The sequence below is a fragment of the Patagioenas fasciata genome, chromosome 5 (genome assembly GCF_037038585.1).
Source record: "Patagioenas fasciata isolate bPatFas1 chromosome 5, bPatFas1.hap1, whole genome shotgun sequence".
Classification (NCBI taxonomy): Eukaryota; Metazoa; Chordata; class Aves; order Columbiformes; family Columbidae; genus Patagioenas; species Patagioenas fasciata.
In genome coordinates this window covers 18,532,973-18,558,842 of record NC_092524.1, presented here as the reverse complement: position 1 = coordinate 18,558,842, position 25,870 = coordinate 18,532,973, and the positions used below count along the sequence as shown (strand labels likewise).

The following is a 25,870-nucleotide window of genomic DNA, read 5'->3' as shown; positions in this document are numbered from 1 at the left end:
CTTTACTCTCTATACAATACACATACACAAGAAAAAAAAAATCCCGCAGATTCCTTTCAGGTCCACCCTTTTCTCGATGGATAGGGAATGCATTGTAGTTGGCAGGAGAGCAGTTGAATACATTCAAACAAAGAGAAGTGTTTTCAAGGTCAGGTAGCTTGCGAAAAAAATAAATTTATTTTCTTTCGAGGACTGTGAAGGAAGCAGGAGGAGAATGTGTTGCATTACCTTGAAGTGTGTTGATATCAGACTGGTATTTAAGTAAATGTCAGTGGGGTGACATTGCTATTACCACCACCACTGGTGGCCATTCAGTGGCCACATGTGGCTTCCCCTAGCTGGGTGTTCTCAATAGAAATCTGGTTTGTGCTGTCTCTGACACTGATTTATGTGCAAATGAGAGAGGCAGCTCTTTTATAATGACTGTTGTTATGGCCGAAGAGCATTGAGCAATGAGGATTGCTTTTCCAATTGCCTATCATAAGTTTTCTCTCTTTTGACTCATGTAAATGTCAGTTTTCATGTAAGAGCGTCAGTGAGAGATGATTAGATGAGTAAGGCTAGGGCACTGGAATGACTCTCTGCTGCTGGATATCACAGTTCTGCCACATCCATTTTAAGCCATTTAGAGGTTTAGTTGCATGATATGATATCGGGTGTCTGCACAGAATGAATACACAAGTTAGCACTTTCCATATGGCAAAATCCTCTTCCTAGTGAAGTCAGAAGGAACTGCGTGTAGTCTTCCACGGAGCCAAGCTATTCTTCTTAATTTTACAATTTGTGAAATCTCCTTCACACTTCCCCACATGAAGACCCAAGTAATGCTTGCTTGAATGTGTGAGGTGGTGTATAACAGTGCTATAGGAGATTCCATTGCATGGCAACTGCAATCATCAAGGAATTTTGTTCTCTAGCATAATGTCTTAATCTTGCAATGCAGAATATGCTGCCTGCTAAGAAATTGCATGAACTTTGGCTGCAGAAAAATCACACATTTCCAGGAGAAATGAAATTAATGAAATCTAGATTCCTGTGGATATTTGTTTCATAATCTCTGCTCTAGTAACTTGGCTTCACCGTCTGTGTTCTCAGTGACTGTCCAGCACCCTTGCTATGGCACAGAATCGCAGAATTGTTTAGGTTAGAAGGAACATATTGAGATCAGGTAGTACAACCCTCCCCCCACTCAAGAAGGAACTGCTAGAGCAGCATGCCCAGGACTGTGTCCAGTTGGGTTTTGAATATCTCCACAAATAGAGACTCCACAATCTCTCTGGGAAACCTGTTGCAGTATTTGACCACCCTCACAGTAAAAGCTTTTTCTTGTGTTCAGATTGAAGGTCCTGTTTTTTAATTTGTGCCCATTGCCTCTTGTGATCTCCGTGGGGCACTACTGAAGAGAGTCTGACCCCCTCTCCTTCATTCTTTCCCATCAGTTATTTATACACATTGGTAAGAACCCCTCTGAATCTTTTCTCCAAGGCTGAGCAGTCCTATCTATCTGTCTGTCTGTCTGTCTGTCTATCTATCTATCTATCTATCTATCTATCTATCTATCTATCCTCATATGAAAGATGGTCCAGTCAAGTAATCTTTATAGCTCTGTGCAGGACTCCCCTAGTAAGTCGATTTCTTTCTTGTACTGGGGAGCCCAGAACTGGACACAGATATGGCCTCACCAGTGCAGAGTAGAGAGGATCACGTCCTGTGACATGCTAGCAGTGCTTCTCCTAATGCAGTCCAGGATACTGTTAGCCTTCTTTGCTACAAGGGTGCATTTCTGGCTCATGGTCAACTTAATGTTCACCAAGACCCCGAAGTCATTCTCTGCAGAGCTACAGGTTTCAAATGCCGTAGTAAAGGCAAGGTAAACAACACCCACTGCTCTCCTCTTATCCACAGAGCTAGTTACCATATTGCAGAAAGGTGTCATGTTAGCATGATTTCCCCTTCATAAATCCATTCTGAATACTCCAAATCATTTTCTTATCCTTCATCTGCTTGGAAATGGTTTCCAGGATTAGTTGCTCCATCAGCTTCCCAGGGACTGAGGTGAGAATAACAGGCCTGTAGATCCTGAATCTTCCCTATTGCCCATCTTGAAGATAGTAATGGTATGTGCTCTCTTCCAGTGTTCAAGAACTTCTCACCATCCTCTAGTGGGACAGAGAGTCCTTTCTTGTATGGTATTTCCATTTCCTGTTCAGTACTTCCAACCACTGCACTGGCAAAATAACAGCCCGAGTGCTAACTGGAACAGCACTATATATTCTAGAGCAGATGAAATGTGTATCTGTTACACTTCCATTTCAGCTTTTTTTTTCTCACTCTGGGTACTAATTTTGGTTTTCTGCTGCAGCCAGTCACCAGTTTTCACAAAAATTGTGGAAACTGAGTGTATCTGAAATCTATGTGTCTACCAACCATTTGACTTAATTTTTTTGCTTTATAATAATTTGTTGAAGGCATATAATGGCAAGAACTTTTCAATGACAAAATACTTCCACTGGTGCATTCTGCAGGTTTGCAGTGATTAAACAGAAGGAGAATGTTTGTGTTAAAGGTGAATATGCGAGTTGAAGCTTTTTCTCAGTGATACTTATTGGAATGAGTGCTTTTCCAATGAAACTTTAACTATCATTTAATTGAAATTACTTTTTGAATACTTACTTTGAATTCCTGGAATGTGCTTGATATCAAACTACTAAGGGAGCAGCAGGGAGAGACGTCATACCACACTGAGCTGCACTTTTTGAGGGTTTAATAGGTCCCTTTTCTACACACTCATTTATTAGATTTTGTGATTGGGTATGGTTATATTTTTTTATTCATCCCACAGGGACTAACTAGTGCTATGTATAGAAAAATGGAGAATGTGGTTTTTTGCTTCCCCATCTTTGGTGGGGCTGTGCAAATGCCATAGGAATTGGATTCTGGATCCCTCAGGCTCCTCTCCAGGATTGATCGCCTCAGTCCAGGGGCAGTTCCTATCACACTCCTTAGACACCACAGAACTGTCAACATTACTCTGTAGCTCTTTGAGGAGTTTAGGTGAGGCTCTGAGATGCAAGACTCCTCTCCTGCTTGATCTAGGAAATACAACAGTACTTTTCTGATTGAAAGGCCTTCCTCTACGCCTTCCAGACATGCTTTGAGCAATGTTGCACCGGAACAGACCATTGGGAATAGACTTGTTTGTTGTGTGCCTGAAAGAGCTATAGTCTTCCCTGTGGAGCTGGGGTGGCACTGTAGAGAGGCTCGTGGCATGTCCTGATTTGAATTTATATGTATGGGGTCCCTGCTATGTCGTGTTTAGCAGATAGATGCTAACAGCCGAGTTTAGAGATGGACAAATGAACCCTTTCCATGTGCCTTTATGAAACAATTTCAATGCAAATGAGCAACATGATATTTTAAATCACTGTTTCACAAACTGTGTGCGTTTCTTTCTGGTCTCAGTAGGATGCCATGCAGAGTTATAGCCTGCAAGGGTTACTCACTATGTCCTTATCTATTGCATAGCTTTTATGTTTAATAATGATACATCTCATTAATATTTTATTTTTTATTAGCATATTAAATTAAAGGATTCCAATATCACTCTTTCTCACGATTTTTCCATGTGAACCTTTCTAAAGAAGATTAATTTATCAGAGAAGGGTTAAGGAGTCCTGTTCTATACAGAATTTTGTGAAAAGCTGCATGTTTGGGGACTGAGAAACAAAGCTGATGAGGGCATAAAATGTGCTACTTGAAGTGTGTTTCTTCAGTCACACAAATATTATCTTTCTCTTCAAAGCCTCATTCAGCTTAACATCATGAATCCACAATTTAAATAACATGAATTAAGAGGATCAAGTTTTTGATCTCTGAAATCTTGCAATACCTTGGTTAGTCTAACCTTCCAAGAGAAGAGGACATTGAGATGTCCCCATGTCTATTCTAACGTGCTGATCGCTTCACCTTCTGTCAGTGAAAAAATTATCCAGTGGGAATTTTAGCTTGCATGCAGACAACTTCTGTTCTGATTGAACAGAGTTAAGTGGAGTTAAGTAGGCAAGAATTTGACAGTTGCTACAGAGATTGTTCTTATGCAACTTGTAGGTGCTCTTTTAAGTGGTGGTGGTGGAATCTTATAAAGAGAAAAACTAATGCTAAAGGAAAACGAGATTTAACAAGCAGTTACTTACATCCTGAGTAATAATGTGTTTTTAAGCTGAATATGATTTAGCTATCTCTCCCTTGTTGACCCACTTCAAGATAGTTTAGAGAAGCTTGAATTTTGACACTTAATTAAAATTAGACCTGCTGGGATGTAAGTGGGGTGCCCCAAATCCCCTCTTGTGTCATCTCCAAGGTAGTGTGGCACTGGACAGCAGTACAGTGGTGGGACATGGTTCAGTGCACAGCCTGCTGCAGCAACACACTTTGCAAGGGAAGAATTCTTTGGTTAAGAATAAATCTTAACATTCCTTTTTTTGTGTCCTGTGGCTGCAATAGCCTCTCATATTCCCTTTGGAATATGGTTGTGCATGGAAGGTAAAGATGCATTCCTATTAGTAAGCATACAGGTTTGGATCACTTCCTTTGGTTTATCAGGAACTAGCATTTCACCTGATCTTCCATTTCAAGCTGAAATGGCAGAATAAATTAAACAAGTATTTTATCTCAGCACATTTTTATAAAAGTAGGGAATGAATGGTGAATTGCTTTTTATAAAGTAGGAAATTAAATGGTCCTCCTGCCCTCTAACTCAAAAATCCAGGAGAAGTCAGGAAATGTTCCTTGCTTCCTGGATGTACCAATATTCCTCCCCAGGTCTGGGGTGTCTCAGAACAGGAAGGGCCTTAGGATTTGGGAAGGGTGGCTGGGTGGGTCTTTTCCTGCATATAAAGCTATTTCCTGTAAGAATTATGTATGGCACCTGAAAGTGAATTTGTTGATTTTCAACAAGAGAACCTAGACTGATCCTGCAGTGCTCTGTGGCTTTACCTCACCTACAGGGTCTCCCTTTTAGGTCCTTATCAGGGACAAGTTCCCTTTTCTGACCTCTACAGTTGGAAGCTCTGGGCAGCAGGATTCGGTGGGGGAAAGTGAAGGTTTTATGCTACTGCTTTTTTGTCAGGGAGCACAGGCAGCTTCACCTTCCCATGTCATGCCTGGATCGAAGACTGGAGTTGCAGATGAAGGAACTGAGTAGGGGGCTATACTTCTTGCCAGAGGTGAATATTAATATTATTGGTCCCGTAGCGGGGAGTAATATTTATTACTAAACATTATGCAAATTGTGACAGAAATGGCTGTTCAGGATTCTCCTGAGAGCATTTCTTCTCCGTCTGTCCCTCTGTCCTAAGGAATGCAGTCTGATGGCACGAGTAATTTAATGCGATTAAAAGCTAGCCTCCAGTGAAAGGAGTGATAAGGGAGATTCTTTACTTATTCCCCATTAGTCCTGAGCAGGCCTGCTCATGAATCCTGTAACCTTGGCAGCAAGACAACCTCCTTTTGCTTTGCTATCTGCAAGGAAATGAATTACACAAGCATAGAAATTCATGAATGCTGAATACTGCAATTAATTTTGTTAAAGTCTCTTTATATATTTAGTTTGGAAAGTGGAAGGAAGGAGAAGCTTATCACCAAATAAGAGTCTGAAGCCACAAATCTTGCACAGCTTTCACTTTGAGATAAAAATGAATCTATAAGGAATCCAAACCCTCTTTGTTTATTTTATATTTTGTAAGAATGAGAAATGATGAAGGCAGTAATGTAAAGTAGTGTTAACATCACAATCCCCATATTGAATTGATTAACATGAAGAAAACACATTAATAGCTTTTTATTACTAGACTGAAAACTTTATAATGACATTTATTGGAACAGAACTGAAATGTGAATGGAAGAACTTTATAAATCTCAGCTTGTACATGGTGGCCTAAACACTGTCTGAAAATGTGGGTGTTTTTTTTTTAAAAAGGAGTCCAGAGTTTGAACCTTACCAGTTTTTCCCATTTAATCTTTCATTTGTACATATTAAGCAGTCAATCATATTGCAGAGAAGTTGGATGTAAAGCTGAATGTATGTGCAAATTTTCTCTCTTTATGGCCAAAGCAGGTGCATGTAAATGTTTCATCAGCACACCCATTAAGTTCCCAATGGTAAATTTAGCCACAAGCATTTGAGAGGTGCTTACTTTGCATTTAATTTGAATCTAAAAAAAGAAGTAGGTTTATTTAAAATGCATTACATTCAGCTTATTTAATATTCTTATTCTCATATATTCTTATTCATTATGTATATATAAAAAATAAATGAGAAAATCACAGAAATACCCACACAGCTAGAAGTGATGAGGGTAGTTGTTCTAAAATAGGTAAAATCTGGCTTAGCAACCAACCAGTCATTTCATGAATTCTGAGTGAACTCAGAAATAACCTCACTGAAGTCAGAGAGCTTCTCCCAGGCTGAACAACCCCTTTATCCTCTCTTTTTAAGTTGCACCAAATATTTCTAATTTTTTATGCTGCTGCGTAGTGCTAGTACTGTAGGGAGTTGTGGTTCTTTTTCATCTTTCTTCTTCTTACGCTTTCTTGTGGGCAGTGTCAATCAGCTTGCAAATTGCAGCATGCTCCTATTTGATTGCAGTGGAGGATTCTTTGCCACATACTTTACAGTGTTAACTCTTGCTGTGGCACAGCCTCATTCTGCCATGGGTAAGAAGATGCAGGGACTTCTGCTTGTGCATCACCCACCTCTTCATGACAACAGTGCTTTGTACCACATTAGGAGTTGTGTTTTCTTTGGGAGTTGCATTGATGTCACTTAATAAGTGAGATGTATTTTTTATCACTTCTGTTCAAAATGGGTGGCCAGAAATCATAATTACTGAATGAGGAAAATGACAGTGTGATAAATTAAATAAAACATCTATCTGAAAATAAAAGGAAATATATTCCTGACTGGCAAGTTGCTCTTGAGGGAGATGGCTAGTAATACAAAGCAGGAAGGAGTTTTCTCTTGGCTGGATCAGATATATACATGCCTCTGTGTATATAACAGGCCTCCAAGAAGTATACTTGAATACCATTTGTTTGAAAACTATTTTCATTCTTCTGCTTCAACATGTCCTCAGCCAGAATCATGGGATTCAGCACGGTGGGGGATTAAGTTGGTAACACATATGTGAGCTTCTCTGTTGTATTTTACTTGCTTTGGCATGCTTTTGTTTATTCCTTCTCTTTCAGAGGATGAAGTTTTACCGCACTCCATCCTTACAATAGTTCTATAAAAAAGAAGAAAACAGGAAACTTATTATTACAATTGTTCTTGAGTTTAGCTTGTACAACTTCCGAACCCTTTATTAAATTGCCCATTAGGGGGTGGAGGGAAAGAAAAACTATTTTTTTTTTTCCTGATTTTTTTTCCTGAAAAAAAAATGGTCTTTTGTGGCAGAAGGGAGCGCACTTTTCCATTCTCATCCCTTCCTATCTTGTTTCATCACAAGTCGCACTCCATTAGAGTCCTAATGTTTCTATCAATAAATGATGGATTTGCCAGTGGAGATTTAAGTTTAAAATTACTTGAGAAGAGTTAATGAAACGTGCATATCATGAATTAGATTTCAAAGAAATGGTCTCTGACAGTTAAAAACTACAGGGCCAAAGAAATTTCAAGGGTGGCGTTTTTCCCCCTCTGTAAGTTATGCATCAGGTCAGAACAGAGGTGGTTCTGTAGGAATTACTGTTATCCTTAAAAGCAAATTGCAATTTGTCTCTTGCTGCAGTAGCTTTCACCTATTGGTGTGTAGCGGGGTGGGTGACATGCTTCTGCAGAAAAAACCTCATCTGCTGCAACTAGTTGAGAGTCCCAGTCTGCTTCTGATCTATATTTTCCATTGGTGTGAATGATGGTTTCTAATCCTGCTTTCCAGTTGTGTGCCCTCGTTACTAGACTGTTCAGACTGCATGTCTGCTATGGACAAAGATGATACTCCGAGGCCCTCAGCTATTGTATTTCTAAATGGAGTTATATTTTTATAACCCCAAGTGTTCTTTGCAGGTTTAAACTGTCCCTCTAGGCAACTGCTTTGCCTGTGTAGGAGAAGACACCTGATGCTGGTTTGCAGTTTCACGAGGAAGAGAATCCCTTTTATGCAGAAGTGCATGAGGGGAATTTGCTGTTGCTTGGAGCATATTCATTTAGTTAATTAGATTTGTCGAAGATAATGAGAAGTTGCCTGTCCTAAATTCAGGATATTTAATGCAGTTTGGAAACGGTTGTAAATCTACCTAAAATAACCTGAAGAACTGTAGTTATTCTGTTGATTCTCTCCTTTCTTTTCTTCCAAATCCCAGGAGATTTGAGTATTCAAAACTATTTCAACATGCCCTCCCCACAAAAAAGCGGGGGGGGGGGTGGGGCATGGAGTGTACTTCTTATGCTTTAATAATTGTGCCTACAGACTTTATTTAGGTTTGGTGATTTACTCTGAGCTGCCTGGTAACAGTGGTAGTCAAAATATTTCTAAATTATGTCAGTCTCCCATTTGGTGGTGGGAGCTACAATTTTGCAGGCTTAAAATAAAAACCTTTCTAATACAACTAAGAAACAAACAGGAGTGACATGCTTTTTTGGGATGTGGCTAAACAGATAATACAAATCCTTCTCCTCTCTTAATTTTGTTTGAATTGTCCCTGCAAATGAACCTTTTTTTCATCAAACTCTTGGTTCATCTTTTCCATTATTAACATTTACATTGGTTGTTTCAGAAATTGAAAGGGTTTTTTTAAGCTGTCACATAGTTTTGGTAAAACAGTCCTTCACTGAATACCCAGATTTCACAGTTTTCCACTATTTTTTTCTAATTTGTTAAATGGTTATATTTTTTTTTCCCCAATGTGTCTGTATAAGCCCTGGTTGATTAGTCTAAGCATTTTTGTTGTCCTGTTTTTGTTGCTGAAAGAGGTGAGTGCAATGGGTTTAGTAATTGAAACTTGTTTCAGTCCTCTCAGTTAAGGATGCCAGAACTCATTTACTCCATGTCTGCTGGGTGTCATTTTTCATCTGCAAAGCTGCTTTATGCAAACTCTGAATACCCGTTGCTTTTGATTTACTTCGTTTCTACTCTCTTTCCAAGATTAGATAGTCTGTGGCTCATTTATCTATCAACAAATTGTTTGTCTATGTGATGAGACATTCCCTTTTGCAAGATGAATACTGTGTTTCGTAGCTCATCCTCCAGCTTCCAGTACTTGTGAGTCTTGACTGAATGCTTCCCCTACAGACTTCTGTGTGGGTCTGCTGCTACCACTAATGTGAGGTTAGCAAAAACATCATCCCTGCCCAGTGAAATCTGTTCACGGGGATGTGACCTTTCCAGTTTCAGAGTAATTGGAATCCAGTCCCTGTTTCAAAACTTTCTGTAGTCCTATTGTGATCCTCGTCATTTTAGCTGTGCAAATATCTTGGTGGTGCTGATGATCTCTGAAGGACCCTCGTCAGTGTTGACAGCAGAGAGCACTGTCACATTTCTCCTTCAGTGGAGCATTTTGTGCTGCCAGGGTTTGTAGGTGGTGGTCACATAGCCAGTTTCTCAAAGTCTTTTGTCCTTCAAGTACACCCTGACTCCTATGGTATTTATGCCCCAGGTTCTGTCTCCGTGATTCCCGAGTTTTACCTCCTGTCAGAGTTGTTGCCACTTTACTCTTTTGGCATGACACAGTTTGAGAGTTGGGGCGTTGGTTTTTTTCATTCTTAATATGCTGCAGTGCTTCCAGTGACACTGACTGTGTTACACCATTGTTAGTTCTCTTACTGACTTCCAAATCTTCCAAAATCTGGAGATATTTTTATTATTGCAATTTTCCAGCAGTCAAACCCAAGAAAGGTGAAAGTTGGCATAGACTTCTGCAGCCATTGTTGTCAGACTGTGTTGCCTAGTCAAATGGTTCTTGTGTGACCACTGGAGAGCTGCCTTGTGTTCATCACAGAGGTGCACAGCTGAGAGGCAGTGGCTACTGCCTCTTGTGCAAGGGACCGTGCTTTGTAGAAAATGGAGATTTAAATAGGATCCTATTAAAAAAAAAAAGTCACAGGTGTATCATGAGAAATAAAGGGTCTTTTATAATTATTATAAGTGCCTTTTGATGCTCAGGTGAAGGCACTGTATGTCCATTACTGGTTATTTTGGTTTATTCTGAACTAGTGTAATAGCCTAATAGCTATGGCATCTGTTAAATAGTCATATCATCACCCCTGTGGAGCTATGCCAGAGGTTTAACAGAGCTGAGAGGCTGCCAGCATTCAGTGTATGAAATTATGCAAGAGAACATCGGTGGTGCGGCCCAATGACAAATACAACTGTTTCTTCTAAGTTGTGGGGAAAAGGCGTTGCCTTTTCTTTCTGGTATTTTCAAACTTTTAACATAAACCATGAGGCCTCAATATGTTATAATAAATCCTTTTTTCATAAAAGCCAAAATTCTCAACTACAGCTGCTGGATTCAGTAGCTGGATTATTATAGAACCCCCCATGCAAGTACTGTGTGACTTCTCAAAATGTCCCAAAAGCTGGCAATATTAGTAGAAGTATAAGGTTGCTCCTTTGCTTTGGTGAGTGATGTGCAGACTAATCACAGCATGCAATTTCTTTGATGCTGCTGGTTTAGTTTGTGTTGGGTTTCCCACCCTCACCCCCCTTTTTTCTTCTTTCCTTTTTTGTTTGTTTGTGGGTTTTTTGTTTGTTTTTGTTTTGTTTTGTTTGTTTGTTTTGTTAGCTTTGGTTTTGTTGCATTTTTTTCAAAAGGCATTCTCTGACTTTGCTATTAAATATTTAAGTTGTGCAGTCTGTCGTCCTGGCCAAATAGTATATTTTGAATTACCCTGACAGAATGAAGAAAAATGAATAATCAAAGAAAATGATCGATGGTGGATAATGAATAAACAGCAGAAGAAGTCTCAGACAGATTTTCATTCTTGCTGACGCTGTTTTTTTCCAGTGTTTGTAAACATTGTTGTGAACTCTTTGCAGATACCTCAAAAAAACTCTGCAAGGCACAAAACCCTGCACTTCTGTGTGTATACATTTTATTTTCACTACAGTGACAGCTGAGAGCCTCCCCTGTTGTTTTTAGTCCTAAAGAATCATGTAAGGAAAACTGCAGTCCCTGCTCCAAACATCTTCGAATCCCATAGGAGATCTATTGATCCAGGTCTATATATATATATTAACTTTTGAAATACGTATGAAAGTGTCACACATCTGAGTGAATGTGAGCTTTTACTGTGTTTTGAGTCATGAATGGCAGGCAGTATGGCTGCTGCTAATCATGGTGCAATGTTTTCTGAAATGGTTACAGTTTATACCATGGGAGTTTTTCAAGTAAGAAGTTAATGGGATTCTGAATAGCAGGGCTGCACACACAGGGTCCTTCTCCAGAAGATACGCAAAACTAAAGCACCCATAGTGAGTGACTGCAGCAAACAGCGCATTGTCTGTGGCTGTAAGTGGCCTTTGCTGCTGCGTTCTGTGTTCAACACAGCCCTGTCTGTGTAGACTGGAATTCAACCAGATGCTCCGACTTTAGGGGTATTAATTGAGTGTAGACTGGAGATGGACCTGGTGATGCTGCACCCTGCCAAGCCTGTGCTGCGATATCTCAGGGAAGGATTCAACTTTTCAGACTGAAAGAATAATCATGTGGCATTGATTACTGAAAATAATATTGAAAGCACTCATTGCCTTTGATCTAGGAGTCCTGATTTCATGTCAGAGGGACTAAAATGTGTTTTAGATCTTGCTGACCTGTGAATCCTTAGGCTTGTCCTTTCCAGCGCAGCCACAGTACTGGGTGATGGCTGCGTGCAGTTTCTCACACTGCACCATGTGAGGCCAGGGAAAAGCAGCCTCCAAGATGAATGCCCTGAATGTGCTGCAAGGCAAATGAGCCTTCATGTGAATGGTGACTGTGGAGCAGCTGGCCTCCGTAACTGGATGACACATTTCCCAGAGGAGCCCTGCTCTGTCACACAGTCAGCAGCAGCCAATGCAAGAGTCAGAACAGCACTTCTGAGTGTTGATGTGTGTGAGGAGCTGTGGATTTGACAGATAGGGAGCTCATTCAGAGAACCGGGGCTGTGATCTAGGAGAATTTGTGCCCCAAAATCACCAGTGCCAGTTTAAAAGGAACAATGCCTGAGTCTCCAAGATGCAATGTGCTGGATAGACTGATAGGTTTTCTGTCAACTTTCCTTTCAGGATGGGTTTGAAGCAAAGTTCAAGGTGCAGGACACAGGTGACATAATCTGGCATAAATAAAAAAGTCACTGTCCTTGGAAAACCTTGTAGCCTTCTGGAAAGATTTATACATTTGAAGACCAGATGAAGCAGTTAAGGTCATCTATGGTCCATTGCATTTCAATCAGTATTCTTGTCATCAAACTAATTACATCTGAGTTATAGCTTTGCAAAATTCTTGAGCCTTGATTTGAAGACACCATTGACTGCACCTCATTCCTCAGTAATTTGTTCTGAGAATATTTTTTTCTTCACAGTTAAAATTATGCCTTGTTGCTATCTTGTATTCATCTAGCTTAAACTTCTAACCATTAACTCTCATTATGTCTTTTTCTGGTAGATTTAAATGCCGTCTACTGTTGAGAATTGCTTCTCCATGTAGGTACCTGAAGACTGCAATTAGGCTGCTTTTTAACTTTGTCACTCAATTTAGTTTATCCAAGAGTGTTAGTCATGTGAAGTAAAGGATGCTTTCTCAGTGATTGGCTTTTTCTTGTAGGTGTTATCTAAACTCTTCAAATTTTCAGTAGGTTTCTGAAAACATGGATGTCAATTCTGCAGTGTGTTAAAATGATACAACTCAACCTTCATACAGCTGACGTTGAATATACCCATGACTCTGTTTCCTCTGTGAACTGGAAGTGTTGCCCTTAGAGCATGTCCACCTCCATTTCCTCACTTCTTCCACAGATTTTCTGCTTTCCAGAATATGGTTCAAAATATATTCAGTGTAGCTGCACTGATATTTCTTTCTCTTATGCCCCCAGCAGTTATTTGCCTAAGTCTGGATTGTTGTAGTCAGTTCTTTATATACTTGGAGATGTGACCTTGTTCAGTTCTTGTGAGGGAGGCAGCCTGAGAGGGACCAATTCTGCAAATCTCCATCCTTTTCCTAAACAGTGTGTCCTTTGGATTTGGAATGAGACTCATCTTCAGCATGATATTGGCATCGCCTTTCATTTGGGAATTTGCTTTCCTCTAGCCCAGCTACACATGACATGTGATCTTCAAATGTTTACTAGTATGCTGGTTTTTATAGGATTAGGTGAGGGTGGCTCAAATAATAATCTCTGTTGGGTCCCTTGCTGCTCACATGAACAGTACGTGCATTTTTCATGCTGGCTTTTGTTGGCTTTTTCAGTTGGCACCCCTGGGTGTCCTTTTGCTTCATTTGGGACCACCAGGTGGTTAAGGGACTGAGAGTTCTTGGTCTCTCCTGACTTCACCATCAATAGGGAGTGAATGGCCACTGATACCTAGATACAGGCTGTGCATCACTGTTGACATGATGATGCAATTACAAAAGAAGCTGGCATGTGCCCGGCTGGTTTGAAACACTTCATCTACCACAGAGCAGCGGAGCTGATGCAGTCTTCCACTGCTCACTCCAGTGGGGTCTGGGAGGGGAGCCAAATCTCTTGCCAGTTTGCAGCTGGGGTGTGCACGTATCACATTCTGGGATACAGGAGGACCCCCCCTCAAGTAGCAGCATTTTGAGGTGAACCTTTCTTCAAGATTTCTGGTTTCTCCTTTCATCCAGCTTCGCTACCATTTAGCAGGTGTCTGCTTTTCATTTGGTAAATGGCACTTTTTATGTAAAAAAGCCACATATGTAATTCTGTTCTGTATGGAAATATCGCAGTCCTCCAGCACCTCGCTCAGTGAAGATACTGTCACTTATCTTTCTTCTAACATATGGGGAAACAACCATGTTTCCTTCTTGATTGAACCTGTGTGGCTTCCAATGAGAAATGTGGCTTTTTTCTGACATTATTAGAAGTAGAGGGCCTGTTGGAAACTTGCATTTTCTGCCACATAAGTGTGACTGACAGTTTGTTGTTTTCTGTTATTATGGAAAGTAATCTCCATGTAGTTTATTCATTTTCAGCGAGTGAGTCTCAAATCATTCCATTCATGATAAAATCCGTTTTCAATGGAGTGCGATGAAGAGCTGCAATTGTTTATTTCACTAAAGCAAGGGAGGCATTTCATAGCATGTATTCACTTTGCTTTTGTTATCAGTTAGGTTTCCAAGACATTTTATTTGCCAGTTTATAATATCTCCACTGAAAAGCTTACCTGAGGATTAAAAAAAAAATAATTCCAGTCACTGAAGGTCAGGACTCCCATGGTGTCAGAGATGTTGTTTTGGAGAGGGAATGGTTAGCAAGCTTGCATGTACCCTAAAAGAAACATGGTTTTGAGCCACTGGAGACACCATGGGATGATGCCAAGTTGTTAGAAATGTGAGCAACTACATTGATTTTAGTGGCCCCAGGCAGATTTCTACTAGCTGGGGAGCTGGCATTTAGCTTAACCTGTGATTACTGCAAGTACATATCTATGTGATGTGAAGAAAATAACATATTTTCAAGGAAGCATATATAGGTAAGGAGATAATTACCTTATCTGGTGCTTAGTCAGAAGGTTACTGAGATCCAGTTCTGTTTTCTTCAAAATAAAGCCAGGCAACTCTGCCAGTGGTCTTGCTGAGTTTCTGCAAAGTAGCCAGCTGTTCCTCCAAAGCCCTGTGTCTCTTCCCTGGATCTATGATTTGGTTGCCCTCTCTCTCTGGAGTGCCTTCTGCCCTTCTCCCACTTCCAGGCTGGGCAGAGATCACCCCACAGTGGGCATAAAACTTGCTGTAGTGAGACTGACTTTGCCTGCTCATCTGTTCCCTCTAAGAACAATGATAGTTCTGCTCATAGCATTATTTATTTAAAATGAGTTAATTTCAGAGTAAGCATTTCTTAAAAATAATAAAGTAAGGGGTGTGTAAATCTTGCATTCCTCTGAGGATTAACGTTCCCTGGTTCTAGGAAGACACAGCTTATTCAATCTGTTTCCACAGAATCGCCCTTTCCAGACAAGTTTCTCTAGACAGAGTAAGAGGTTTTAACACTTCAGTGGTCTGGTTTGATTTTAATGGGTCATTTAGTTCCAGCACAGAGAAAGGTGGCTTATCAGCAGATATTTGTTACCCTTCTTCTAAGGAAACAGAAAATTTCTTCCCCTGAAGAAATGATTTAGCCAGCCCTCTCCCCCACTCCTTGTTATAAGTTGCCAGTGGAGCTGACAACATATGTGTTTAGTAGAGCAGCTCTTCCACCAAGAGATGGCAATGCCAATGCCCATGATTAACCGTGGGGAGCTTGTGTGCTTTTCCCATGGCCCCCAGCCTGATTCAGGTGCCACCAAAGGCCTGATCTATTTAGGGTGTAATTGTTTTGACTTTTTCAGACATGTATTTACCTTACAGCAGTGGACAAATTGTGTATTTTGGCTGCTATTTTCATACCAAAGTCATTAATTTAAGAGGAAATGAACTTAACAGCTGGACAGGGTGCTGGGCCATCTTGTCTAGACTGTGCTTTTGCCAAGAAAGGTTGGACCAGATGATCCTTGTGGTGCCTTCCAATGTGGTATTCTGTGATTGTGTGATTCTGTCATTTAAGTTTCTTGTATAAATGGATTTGCAGAGATACCATACTTACATGGTTTGTGGTATTCATTTATCTTCTCTTACTACAGTGGGAGCATAAGATATGGTTTGCCTTCACTATCTCTCCTCCTCTGATATTTTAGTAGTACTCTGTCTTATTTGAAAGCCCTCTCATTCACCTTTAAACTAAGTAAATGGGTATCGTAAATAATTGAAGCAAAGGTTCATCCCTTGGGATGGCTGCAGAAAATGACTTAGCGGGCAAATGGCCAAGTCCTTCATCTCTGTGAGTCAACTGCTGGCGTCCCCTTTTGCAGCTCACAGCATCTGCAAAGGAGTCTGTGTCCAATGTCACTGTTATGCCTAATATATAATCACAGAATGGTGGTCATTAGTTCCTACAAGGAAAGTGGCATGTCTCCCTGCTTTGATTTGCCTCTGCATGTCTTGAAGCCTTTGTGGCAGCTAATTAGATCTCAGGCTCTATTGACATGTGCATCCCTAGGTAGCTGTTTTGGTTTGTTTTGTTTTGGTTTTTTTTTTTTGGTCTGTATAGATGTAGATAACAGGTTGTTAGCACTTGAAACACAAATGCCACCCACCCTTCATGTCTCGTGGTAAACAAAGGCTCAACAGTGTGTATCATGTTAATTAGCATCCTTCTCAATTTACTTATCTGACGTTATACTGATGGTTGTTGAGGACAAATGAAAGTGATTATCTTTTAAAAAAAAAAAAAAAGTAAAAAAAAAAAAAAAGCAAAGAGGCTGAATACAGGTATCCTGGGAATATTCTCAATGTGAGCATAGGTTTTGAAAGAAAGGGTATTTCCCTTTTCTGCTATCCTGGGTTCAATGTACATGGGATTTCAATACATGAGCATAGGTTAGAGGAGTCTTCACACCCTGACACAGGTGTGGTCCTGTAGCCACTAGAGATCAAGGCAAAATTACTGTTTACTGGGGCATGCAGGAAAGGAATGACCCTTACAGGACCATGTCTGGGGAAGGATGACTCAAGTGAGTAGGAAGGGTGGCACAGGATGAAGACAAGGGCTTTGAGGATAGGTTGTCAAATGTGTGGGACACAGGGCTGATGTGTCAAGACAGAGGAGCATTGCTGAGAGCAGCAGTCGGTGCAATGCGTAGCTGGAGAAAGGGGACAGAAGCTCTTTTGTGTCAGTCATCTTTGGAGCAAGTGTATGGAAAAAACCTACTACAAAGACAGTTTCATTCTGGAAAAGAAATGGCAGTGTTAAGTCATGATGGCAGCCAACTTTGCTGGTGTCACTGCTATTGAGGATGTTAGTGTCAATTCTTCCCAAACAGCTTAATAATCTGAAGAGCTTATTTATATGTAAACAAAAGGTTCCTTCTACAGAATCAGCATAAGATGTATCCTGAATGCTATATAAGTAATTATGTATGTCACAAAAAACATGCACTTCAGTGTTCAGTTACCTGGAATTCCTCCAACATGCTGGTGATACTTTTGTCACTCAAAATGCATAATGCCAAGAAGAATTGACTTAATATCCTGGTAATTAATTTGCAGTGTCAGCCTTTTGTGTATGTAATTGATTTGATTTACCTGCCTAGTTTTACCCAGCCCTTTCTCCATGTTTGCTGCACCATTCAAACTCCTTTGAAAGAAGCAGCAGCAAGCCAAGAATTTATGTTTAAATTTTTATTCCTAGGTTGACTAAAAAGAAACAAGATTTGGGTTCTTTTAAGGAGATCTAGGACTATGTGCCTTGGGAAGTACCTGTGCACAGAGTACCACACAAGAGAGAGCTGGATGTATTCATCCTCTTAAACAGGCAGTCAGCTGTGCTATTGGCTTCATTCTGTGTGCAAGCAAAGAACGTGAATAGCTGCACCTAAACATTTTGAGCCTGTATCTCTGAGCTAGTTATGCTGTACTTTATTTAAACAAGCTTGGGGACTTGATGCACAAGTTATTCATCTGTTGCTGTGCATAAGGACAGATTAGATGGCAGCGGCCTCTCTGGCCACAGAAAAGCGTACTTTCCCCTTATATCAGCAATAATAGGAAGTTAAACACCCACTCTGTTTGGAACCATGATAAAATGCCTGTCTCTCCCTTGAGTTCTAAAGGAATCATTTGGACAAAATCAGGTTCAGTTTGCTGAAAACTTTTGAATTTGCTCTTACGTGAAAAATATTGAGTTGCAGAGCCTAGTGACTTGTCGTACTTGTGATCTCTTGTTTAAAACAAAGCAGCACTAAAGCTGCTATTTGGATTAATTTTAATAGTATGAATAGCAAAGGAATGTTTCAGTGGCTTCTTTCTGGCAGCCTCAGCTGTCTGCCACGTCAGGTACCTCAATGCCTCCTTTTGAGCACAAGCAGGTGCTTGTGAGTGGAAGACAATGACTCAAACTGCAATTAATTGTATGCACAAACTGTGAACCCAGCAAAAAATTATTTGAAAAATGCAAGTTCTTTGACTTTCTTACTAGCTTTTTGTTATAAATACTATTGCGACTTCTTGGTTCTTGTCAGAAAATGGTGGGAGACGATGATAGTTTCACCAGCTGCCTGCTCCAGACCAATGCAAGATGTACTTGTCCTTCCTTTTGTTTCCCAACGAACCTCAGTTTTACCCTCTCAGGTTAGTAATTCCTCTCATTGTCTCATGTCCCAGGTTGGTTTTGGTATTCAAATTCCTGCTCCAAATTATATTATTAACTTTATGGCATGAGTAGAGTCAGGTTCTTCCTGTCTTACCAATAGCGAACAGAAACACAAGAGAAACAGTGACTTTTTAAGACTACGTAGGAAGCTTATGGCAGAGCTGAAAGGCCTCACCTCAGTTGACTCAAGCCAGCATGTTTCAGAAATGTTCATTCTTCTTCCCGCTCCCAGATGTTTCCTACGATCCTCTGTTCCTGTATTCTTCACTTTCCCTCTGAAGTTACGCAGCCGGTACCAGTGGATCTCTCTTGGTATCAAACACAGCTACAGCCAATAAGCAGTTTAACTCACTTATTGAAGTCTGGAAGATATGTAAAATGTTTGACTTTTGCAGTCAAACTAGGAAAAGAGAATTCACTAACCAAGTGGTTTGCTGAGTTTAAGGAAACAATTACAGTTTTGTATTTGGGGAAGAAGTGAGGAAGAGGGAATCCCACAGAGCTGAGCAAAGTATCCCAGAGATGCTGTGTAACACTCATGACACTGACAAGAAGTTAGAGTATTGTCCCTTAACTACCAAACATTAGCAAAATTCATGCCATGTCTCTTACTTAATAAAATCTTACAGGATTTCTATTTATAGGAAGATAGTATAAGGAAGATTTCAGTGCTGAGGAGACCACATACCACTCTCAACTTCTTATAGACAGGCTTGGGGACGTCTAATTTAAAACAAGCCTTACCTGGTGGTACAATCAATCTCATCTCTTCTTAGCTGGCAAGAGGGCTCCCACAAATGACCTTATAGATTAGGCACTTTCTGTTTACATTCAATTTCCCACTTCCTGTTGTTTGTAGAGAGTGATTATCAAGGCATTAAATTAAAAGTTTTGCCTGGTGGGAAACTATTGGATATTTTGTCATTTCCTTACAGCCTCTCCTGTTCTGGCAGAGAGTCAGGGGAAACAATCACCAGAAAGGTCAGGAATATTTACTTACCGGTGTTGAAACGCTGCTGAGAGGTTTTGCCCAATTTAGGGGCTTGTTGGGTGGAATTTTTGTTCATGATGTGGTAGAGAAGCATTGAGGCTTGAAATTAAAAGTCTCCAGTTACCTGCAGGTTAGAAAGCTGGGGATTCTGCCGGCATCCTCTGGCTTTTGCCTAAAATCTATGCCAGAATCTAAGTGACATCACATGCTGTTGGCAAGTTGAAAAGGAGTTAATAACGATCTGCCAAAGAGCCTTCTTTTGTCCTTTCTTCCAGAAAGGATTATGGAAAAGCAACCTTCCCTCTCAGTGTGCTGGGACAGCGAAAGGACTTTGGCACTTCAGTATTGGTATAGCTTCAGTTTAATCAAAGTCTTGCATCACATTAGCTGTAAATATTGATAACACCCATGTTCTACACAGATAAAGCTTTCTTATTTGCCCCTGAGTTTTACTCCAAAGCATGTCCTCCTCCTTTTCAGCAGCAAAATACGTTATTTTGGACTGGGCTTCTCAGGGAGTAGTACTTCTGTTTCATGCCTTAACAGTAAGTAGCTAAACTCCAAAGCCTTTCATTTAGACAGAGAGTGGGAGATTTGTCAAACCATCCCTAGGAACTGAGAAGGCTACTGCAATGCCCCATCTGTAATACAGAGATGGAAATAATTATGAGCTTTGCTGGGTTTTTGCAGTGCAGAATGTTTATGTAGTACTTTCAGTGTGTCTGTGTCTGTGCCAAGCAGGGGTTTTGTAATTGCTGCTGTTACACGGTTTTTATCTTGGCCTCAATTATTGTAGGTTGTTTTTTTCAAGGAGGCAAGGTGGAGTCTGACAGCACTTGGTCCTCATGAAGGATGCTGGCTTCTGCAGCTGGGCTCGTCAGCCAGCCAGGATTCTGCTTGGAGGCTCTGGGTTTCTGAAGTAATGAGGGACAAAGCTGACAGTAAAGCAAGCCTTACATGTCAATTGCTACATCTTAAGTAACTGTCTTGAGGGAATACAGATTAAGAAGGAACCACTTTTAAATTTGGCCTGAATTAATATGCAGGCTTAAGTAAGACTTTTTAAGGGATATTTTGTCACAGTTATAATTTAGATGAGGCTCAGATAGATCCCTGCTCATTCTCACTGCATTAGCTGCTTCCAGACACTTTTCCTGATGTCTGTGGCAGCTTCTCTCCAGTCCTGCTGCTTCTCTTGTAGCTTTCTCTAGTTCAAAAGTTGAGTTTCCCTCATTGCCTGAAACTCTCTGCACATGACTTGTCTGCTTTAGAATAGTATATGTTTTCTAGAAAGTTTTTAATTGGACAATGAAAGATTTAAGAGCCAAATTAGGGCCACAGTAAGCAACAGGACACATTTAACTTATGTTAGTAGAAACACCACTGCAATCTGATGACACTGATAAGCATGAACAAGCTTTCAATGTGTTTGATGCCAGAAGTCATAGGAATCCCAAGGAGGAAAATAATTTTTCTCTAGTTCACTTCCAGGTTGATAGAAGGTTCTTACTGCTTAACCTTTCAGAAACTCCTCTAAGAAAGTCTCTGGTATTCCACATGACTAAAAATAGGTATCTCATTTAGAGTAACGGTTTGCCTGCTGAGAGTTTTTATTATCCTTCATTTTACTTCTTCACCAGATAGAGTTGTGCTTTGTGAAGGGCCTGGCTTGCGTATGGGAGAATGCAACAGGTTAAAATTGCAGAATATTTAATATAGTACTTGCAATCCCTATTTTGCGATAGACATTTTGCCTGGCTGAGGACTGGTAGCACAGAGATAAACAAGAGAAGCTGACAGATTGGTGAATGCTGGGTGGGATCATTTGTCAGGAGACGTGATGAATCACTGTAGTGCAGCATCTCCTTTTCAGAAAGATCGTTTTCTGAAAAACTCAAATTGAAGTCAGAAGAGACAGCTGGGAGTGTTTAATGAGTTTTCATTTAATTCAAATATACAATTAGAATAAAGGCACATTGAAATGTTCCTGCTATTATAAAAATATTTTGAGGGAGAAACAAAATTGAGGTTAGTGGGAAACAGAATGACCTAGAGGAACATTTGCCAGCTATATTCCACAAATATGTGTTGAGTTTTACTTGCCCCTCTCTGGTCAAAGCCAGTAGGAATCATATGTCTAGAGCTTCAAGCAATGCTTCAATTAGGGGAAAAAAATATCCATCTTATAACCTTGTACACAGGTTATTCACGCAGAGGTCAACGTGCTTTTAATAGAACTGCATTTAGACACTGAGCACCTCGCAGCCTGAATGAGAGAAGTGGTCCTGTTTAGCATCATCTGTGCTCTTAGAAGTCCAAGGCTACTTCTGAGTTAAGACTGATTAATTCATACAAGATAACACATGAATAAAAAACACTCTATGTAACTGGCTAGCTAGAAGCAAGGGAGACAGAGATGGTGGGCAACTTTGTGCTGGTACCTCAGCTGCAGGCACAAGTGACAGGAGACCTAAGGCTTCCGTCTGCTTTCTCCTGGTGCCAAAGGGCCACAGACTCAGTTGTGCTGTACAAGGTTATTTCTATGTGATGATGGAGACTAATTTGACACTAGTGCAAGCAAACAGGAGAGCGTGAATCTTTTAAGGAGTAGCTCTGTAAAAAAAAAATGTTTTAAATCAGCTGCTCTTCAGAGAATAGCACTCTGGTGCATTTACAGCACACTTAGTTAGAAGATCAGTTAGAAACTTTAGTATAGGGGAACTATGTAAAATCCTACATTTACAATCACTCAACTAAATATAAAGCTCTGTGTGTGTGTATAGATGTATAAAACTGTGTGAGATTTTCAGCTACCTTCCCATGTCAGTGAACATGAAATAAACTAAATAAATCTGGAGACACTGTTTCATAGCATGTATGTGCCACTTTCAAATTTGCAACCTGCATAGAGATGAGAGAGATAAGGAAATGAGACACACACGTGGTGTGGGATTATAAAAAGCTTGTGCCTCTTCCAAGCAAGATTCAAACAGGCACATTCTTTTTAAACCAACAAATAGTAATGGGTCATATAATGTGCCTGACTTGATGTAAAAAGACTTGACATTGCAGCTTTCTGAGATACCAGTGAGAGACCTGGTCACAGTGCCTGTTTTCTTGAGTAATGCTCTGCTGTTTACTCAGTTTCTGGAATATGGAAATCTGTTGCCAGTTTTGTTCCCAATATAAAGGTCTTGCACTCTTTGTGCAGGGAAAAGTAGTTAATTTTATGAGGAAGAGAAGGCTTGCTTTCATTTTGCCTTAGCAAGTTCCTTGCTAGTGCATCTTCTCCAGGTACAAGTAAGAGCAGGAATGTTTCGTGAGGCAATCTCTTGAGACCATGTGTACTAACAAAATGTTGTTCCTGATCTTGAAGTACTTCGTAAATGTTGATTATAAGTTATTAAATGTCATCACGATATTATTATTATTACTATTGGTCTCAAACAGGACATGAAGATTGCATTAGCAAAGGCAGCCTGTGAGCCCCAGTAAAAGGGATTATCATGCTGAGCCACTGCATTTGTTTGCAAAGTAAAATTTGAGTGAGGAAATGCAAACTTTGCATTTTATGTCATTTTTGGTAGCATGGCATTAGCCCTTCAGAAAAGCATCACTGTTTCATTTGACCTTATCTCCCTTTTTCCAGATTAGTGGCGATATGAACCGTAGGCTGATGCATAGCTCTCTCACTTTACAGGGCAGATTTTCTCAGGTGTGATAAATTAATTTTCCAAATTCACCTTTCTCGTTTATCTTCAAGGCAATAGATCTGCTAGATAAATTTCTGTCGCCACCTGCCCTATGCTGTTCCTCTTCACCTTTGTCCCTTTCTGAATAATAATTAATTTTGCAGTAGTTAATTTACCTCATTAACGCTGTAGGACATTAACTAAATTTCAAAGCTTCTATCAGACTAGCAACACAACCGTGCCCTTCCATCCTAATTGATGGCTCTGCTTGAGACCACAGCAGGTCCATCTGAGACACAGGGAGCTGAGGGTTAGTGAAGAGCTGAAACCCAGTTCAGTCCAATTATTAAATGAATGCTAGGAAATCCCACACACATATAAGTTTATCATTTATTGCTTTCAGCTTTGATTTTTTTACCTAATTAACATACCAGTGACTATGTATTATCTCTACATAAAGTCAAAAGCCGCTTACATTATAATTACAGTGGGAGCACAGAACCTACTGTTCAAGATAGTCATCCATGAGAAAGTGCTTGCGTGACAGTTAAGGTGCTGAGAATAAGTTGTACATCTTTATTGTACGGTCCCAAAGCTATTTGATTAGTGGCTGAGCTTGATGGTTGTAAACTTTTGGAAACGAAACAAAAGAACTGGAGACACCAAGCACAACCCTTTGCATGTAGAGCAGAGATTTCTTGGACATGATGAACTTTTGAGGTTGTAGTTTTTCATGGAGTCATATTGTTGAGTAACTTTACATTTACCCCATAGCGGTTATGATTTAGTGAACTGAAAATTCTTCTTTTACACTGTGGAATATGCTTTGCATACACCTTTTCCAGGAACACCTGAAAACACTTCTGACTGAACAAAGCTAAAGTAAAATCCGAGTGTATGGTAGAAGCAGAATGCCTTTGTTCCCTCTGTTAACTCAAAATTAGCATTGGTTACTTAATTTTGGAGCCTCCTCAGCTGGAATGACTAATGTCAGAGAGACAGTCACTAGAGAATATACCACATCTGTCTGTTGTCCAATATGGAAGAGTCTGTCCCTATGAAGCAAGTTTTGAATTTAATTTTGGTTTTCTTTTTGATTGTTTCAGTGCAAAGATCTCAGAGTGGCACTGTATTTTGCCGTCAGATTTATAGCAGATTGATAGAGAAGAAAATGAGACAGGTCTTCTCACCCTTCTTGCTATACCTCTGATGTCAAGCAGACCACTAACATTGACAAGCACCCAGGCAAGCATGTATGGGTGCATTTGAGCAGCACTATTCAGTGCTTTTCATTTACAACAGAAAAAAAAAACATGAATATGCATGTATTGTTTACTTCCTTTTTTGTGTTTGCTTGATTCTGTAGAAATGTGTATGTATGGTTAGACTGGGAAAGAGGCACTTGCAATCATTTTGGATACTACCTGGTGGTGACCAGTGGATCCAACAATAGACTGCTTTACCAGCAGCGCCTCTCAACAAGAAAGCACAATCTTCAGTTTCAAAGGCGTCTAAAGCAGAACTTTGTGCCTTCAATAAATCATCAAAAAAGTAGTTATTTAGGAGTGGCTCCATTTAGTAAGCAAATCCTTAAATCCTGTCTGTCCTGAGTTTCGGGTTGCTTATTCCCTGCTGTGTCAATGTAACTATGTCCAGCCTTCTGTCAGAAGTGGGATACACTGGCCAATTCAGAGCATCAGTACAATGTTAATGCTGCTGTTGATCTTCCAGGAAGCATATGGAAGTTGCTGAGGGTATTTGGTCACAATTAAAGATATTAAACTAAAAGGAAATGCTGTGGGTAGATGAATGGTTTCATATATAGGCCTCATTTGCAAAAAATGAGTGATTAAACTGAATTTAACCTCTCTATAGTACTTCTGTGGTTAAGTGAGAAGGGAAAAGATGTTCTGGAGGTGTGTGATAGAAAACATGAACACTAGCTCAGAATAGGAACTCCTCATGTTCTTTGCAAAATGGAGATACCTGCAATAGATACCAGCTCTACTGGAGAAAAGCTTTAGGAAATGTTGTTTAACTTTATATGCATTTCAGTATAGGACCGTTGTTCAACATCTCCCTGCTACATGCACTTTCATTCTGAAATGTGGTACTCAGCAATTTTTTTAAGTTGTGTGTCTTTTGTTGTTGGCTTTAGATTGACAAGTATGCTCAGCGGGATCTGAAGAAAGGGCTTCATTTGTATGGGACAGATGGAAATATTGGCCTAACTAATGCATGGAGCATCATTCAAACAGATGTAAGTATGAGCTTTTTAATTTTTTCTTCTTCCTATTTACCCTCTGGCTTATGTAACAGCATGTTCTGGGTGTGAAGCTGATTAAGCCTCCAGACCCCAAGTCAATCTCTTCTTTGCACCCAGTCAGCACATTAGCCACTAAACTGTCTGGTTTTTGTAACAAATCATAATTTTTATTTATTTCTCCTTTGACCAGGATGGGTAATTTCTTTTAAAAAATTATATTGTGTTGAGGCCTAAACATTATATAGACCTGTGCTTTGTGGAGGGTGAAGGAGATGGTCAGACAGGAAACAAGCAGTAACTTCTCTTTAAAGTCAAAAGGGACAGCTTGTGTTGGAATGAAGAGCAGTAGTGTAATAACAAAGAACCCCTTCAACACTTTTTCATTTCCATCCTGTCTCCTTTTGTTGCTGTTGTTGGTTTCCACTAGTGTAGCCAAAACAGAAACCATCCATGGTTTTTACAACCTCCCCATACAGTCAGTACATTTTTCCCAGCAGAATTCAATCATCCTCCATCACAGATGGGCT

The 25,870-nt window shown here is 40.1% G+C and overlaps 1 protein-coding gene across 15 annotated transcripts in view; it reads left to right on the top strand.

The window, feature by feature from the left end:
* The window catches only part of TSPAN4 (tetraspanin 4), a 443,521-nt gene that overhangs the window by 396,760 nt on the left and 20,891 nt on the right, over positions 1-25,870 (top strand). For all 15 annotated transcript variants that reach the window (XM_071809022.1, XM_071809021.1, XM_065839654.2 and 12 more), the window contains one exon: positions 25,236-25,337. In XM_071809022.1, coding sequence (XP_071665123.1) covers positions 25,236-25,337 — 102 coding nt within the window. The remainder of the gene's footprint in view (positions 1-25,235; positions 25,338-25,870) is intronic.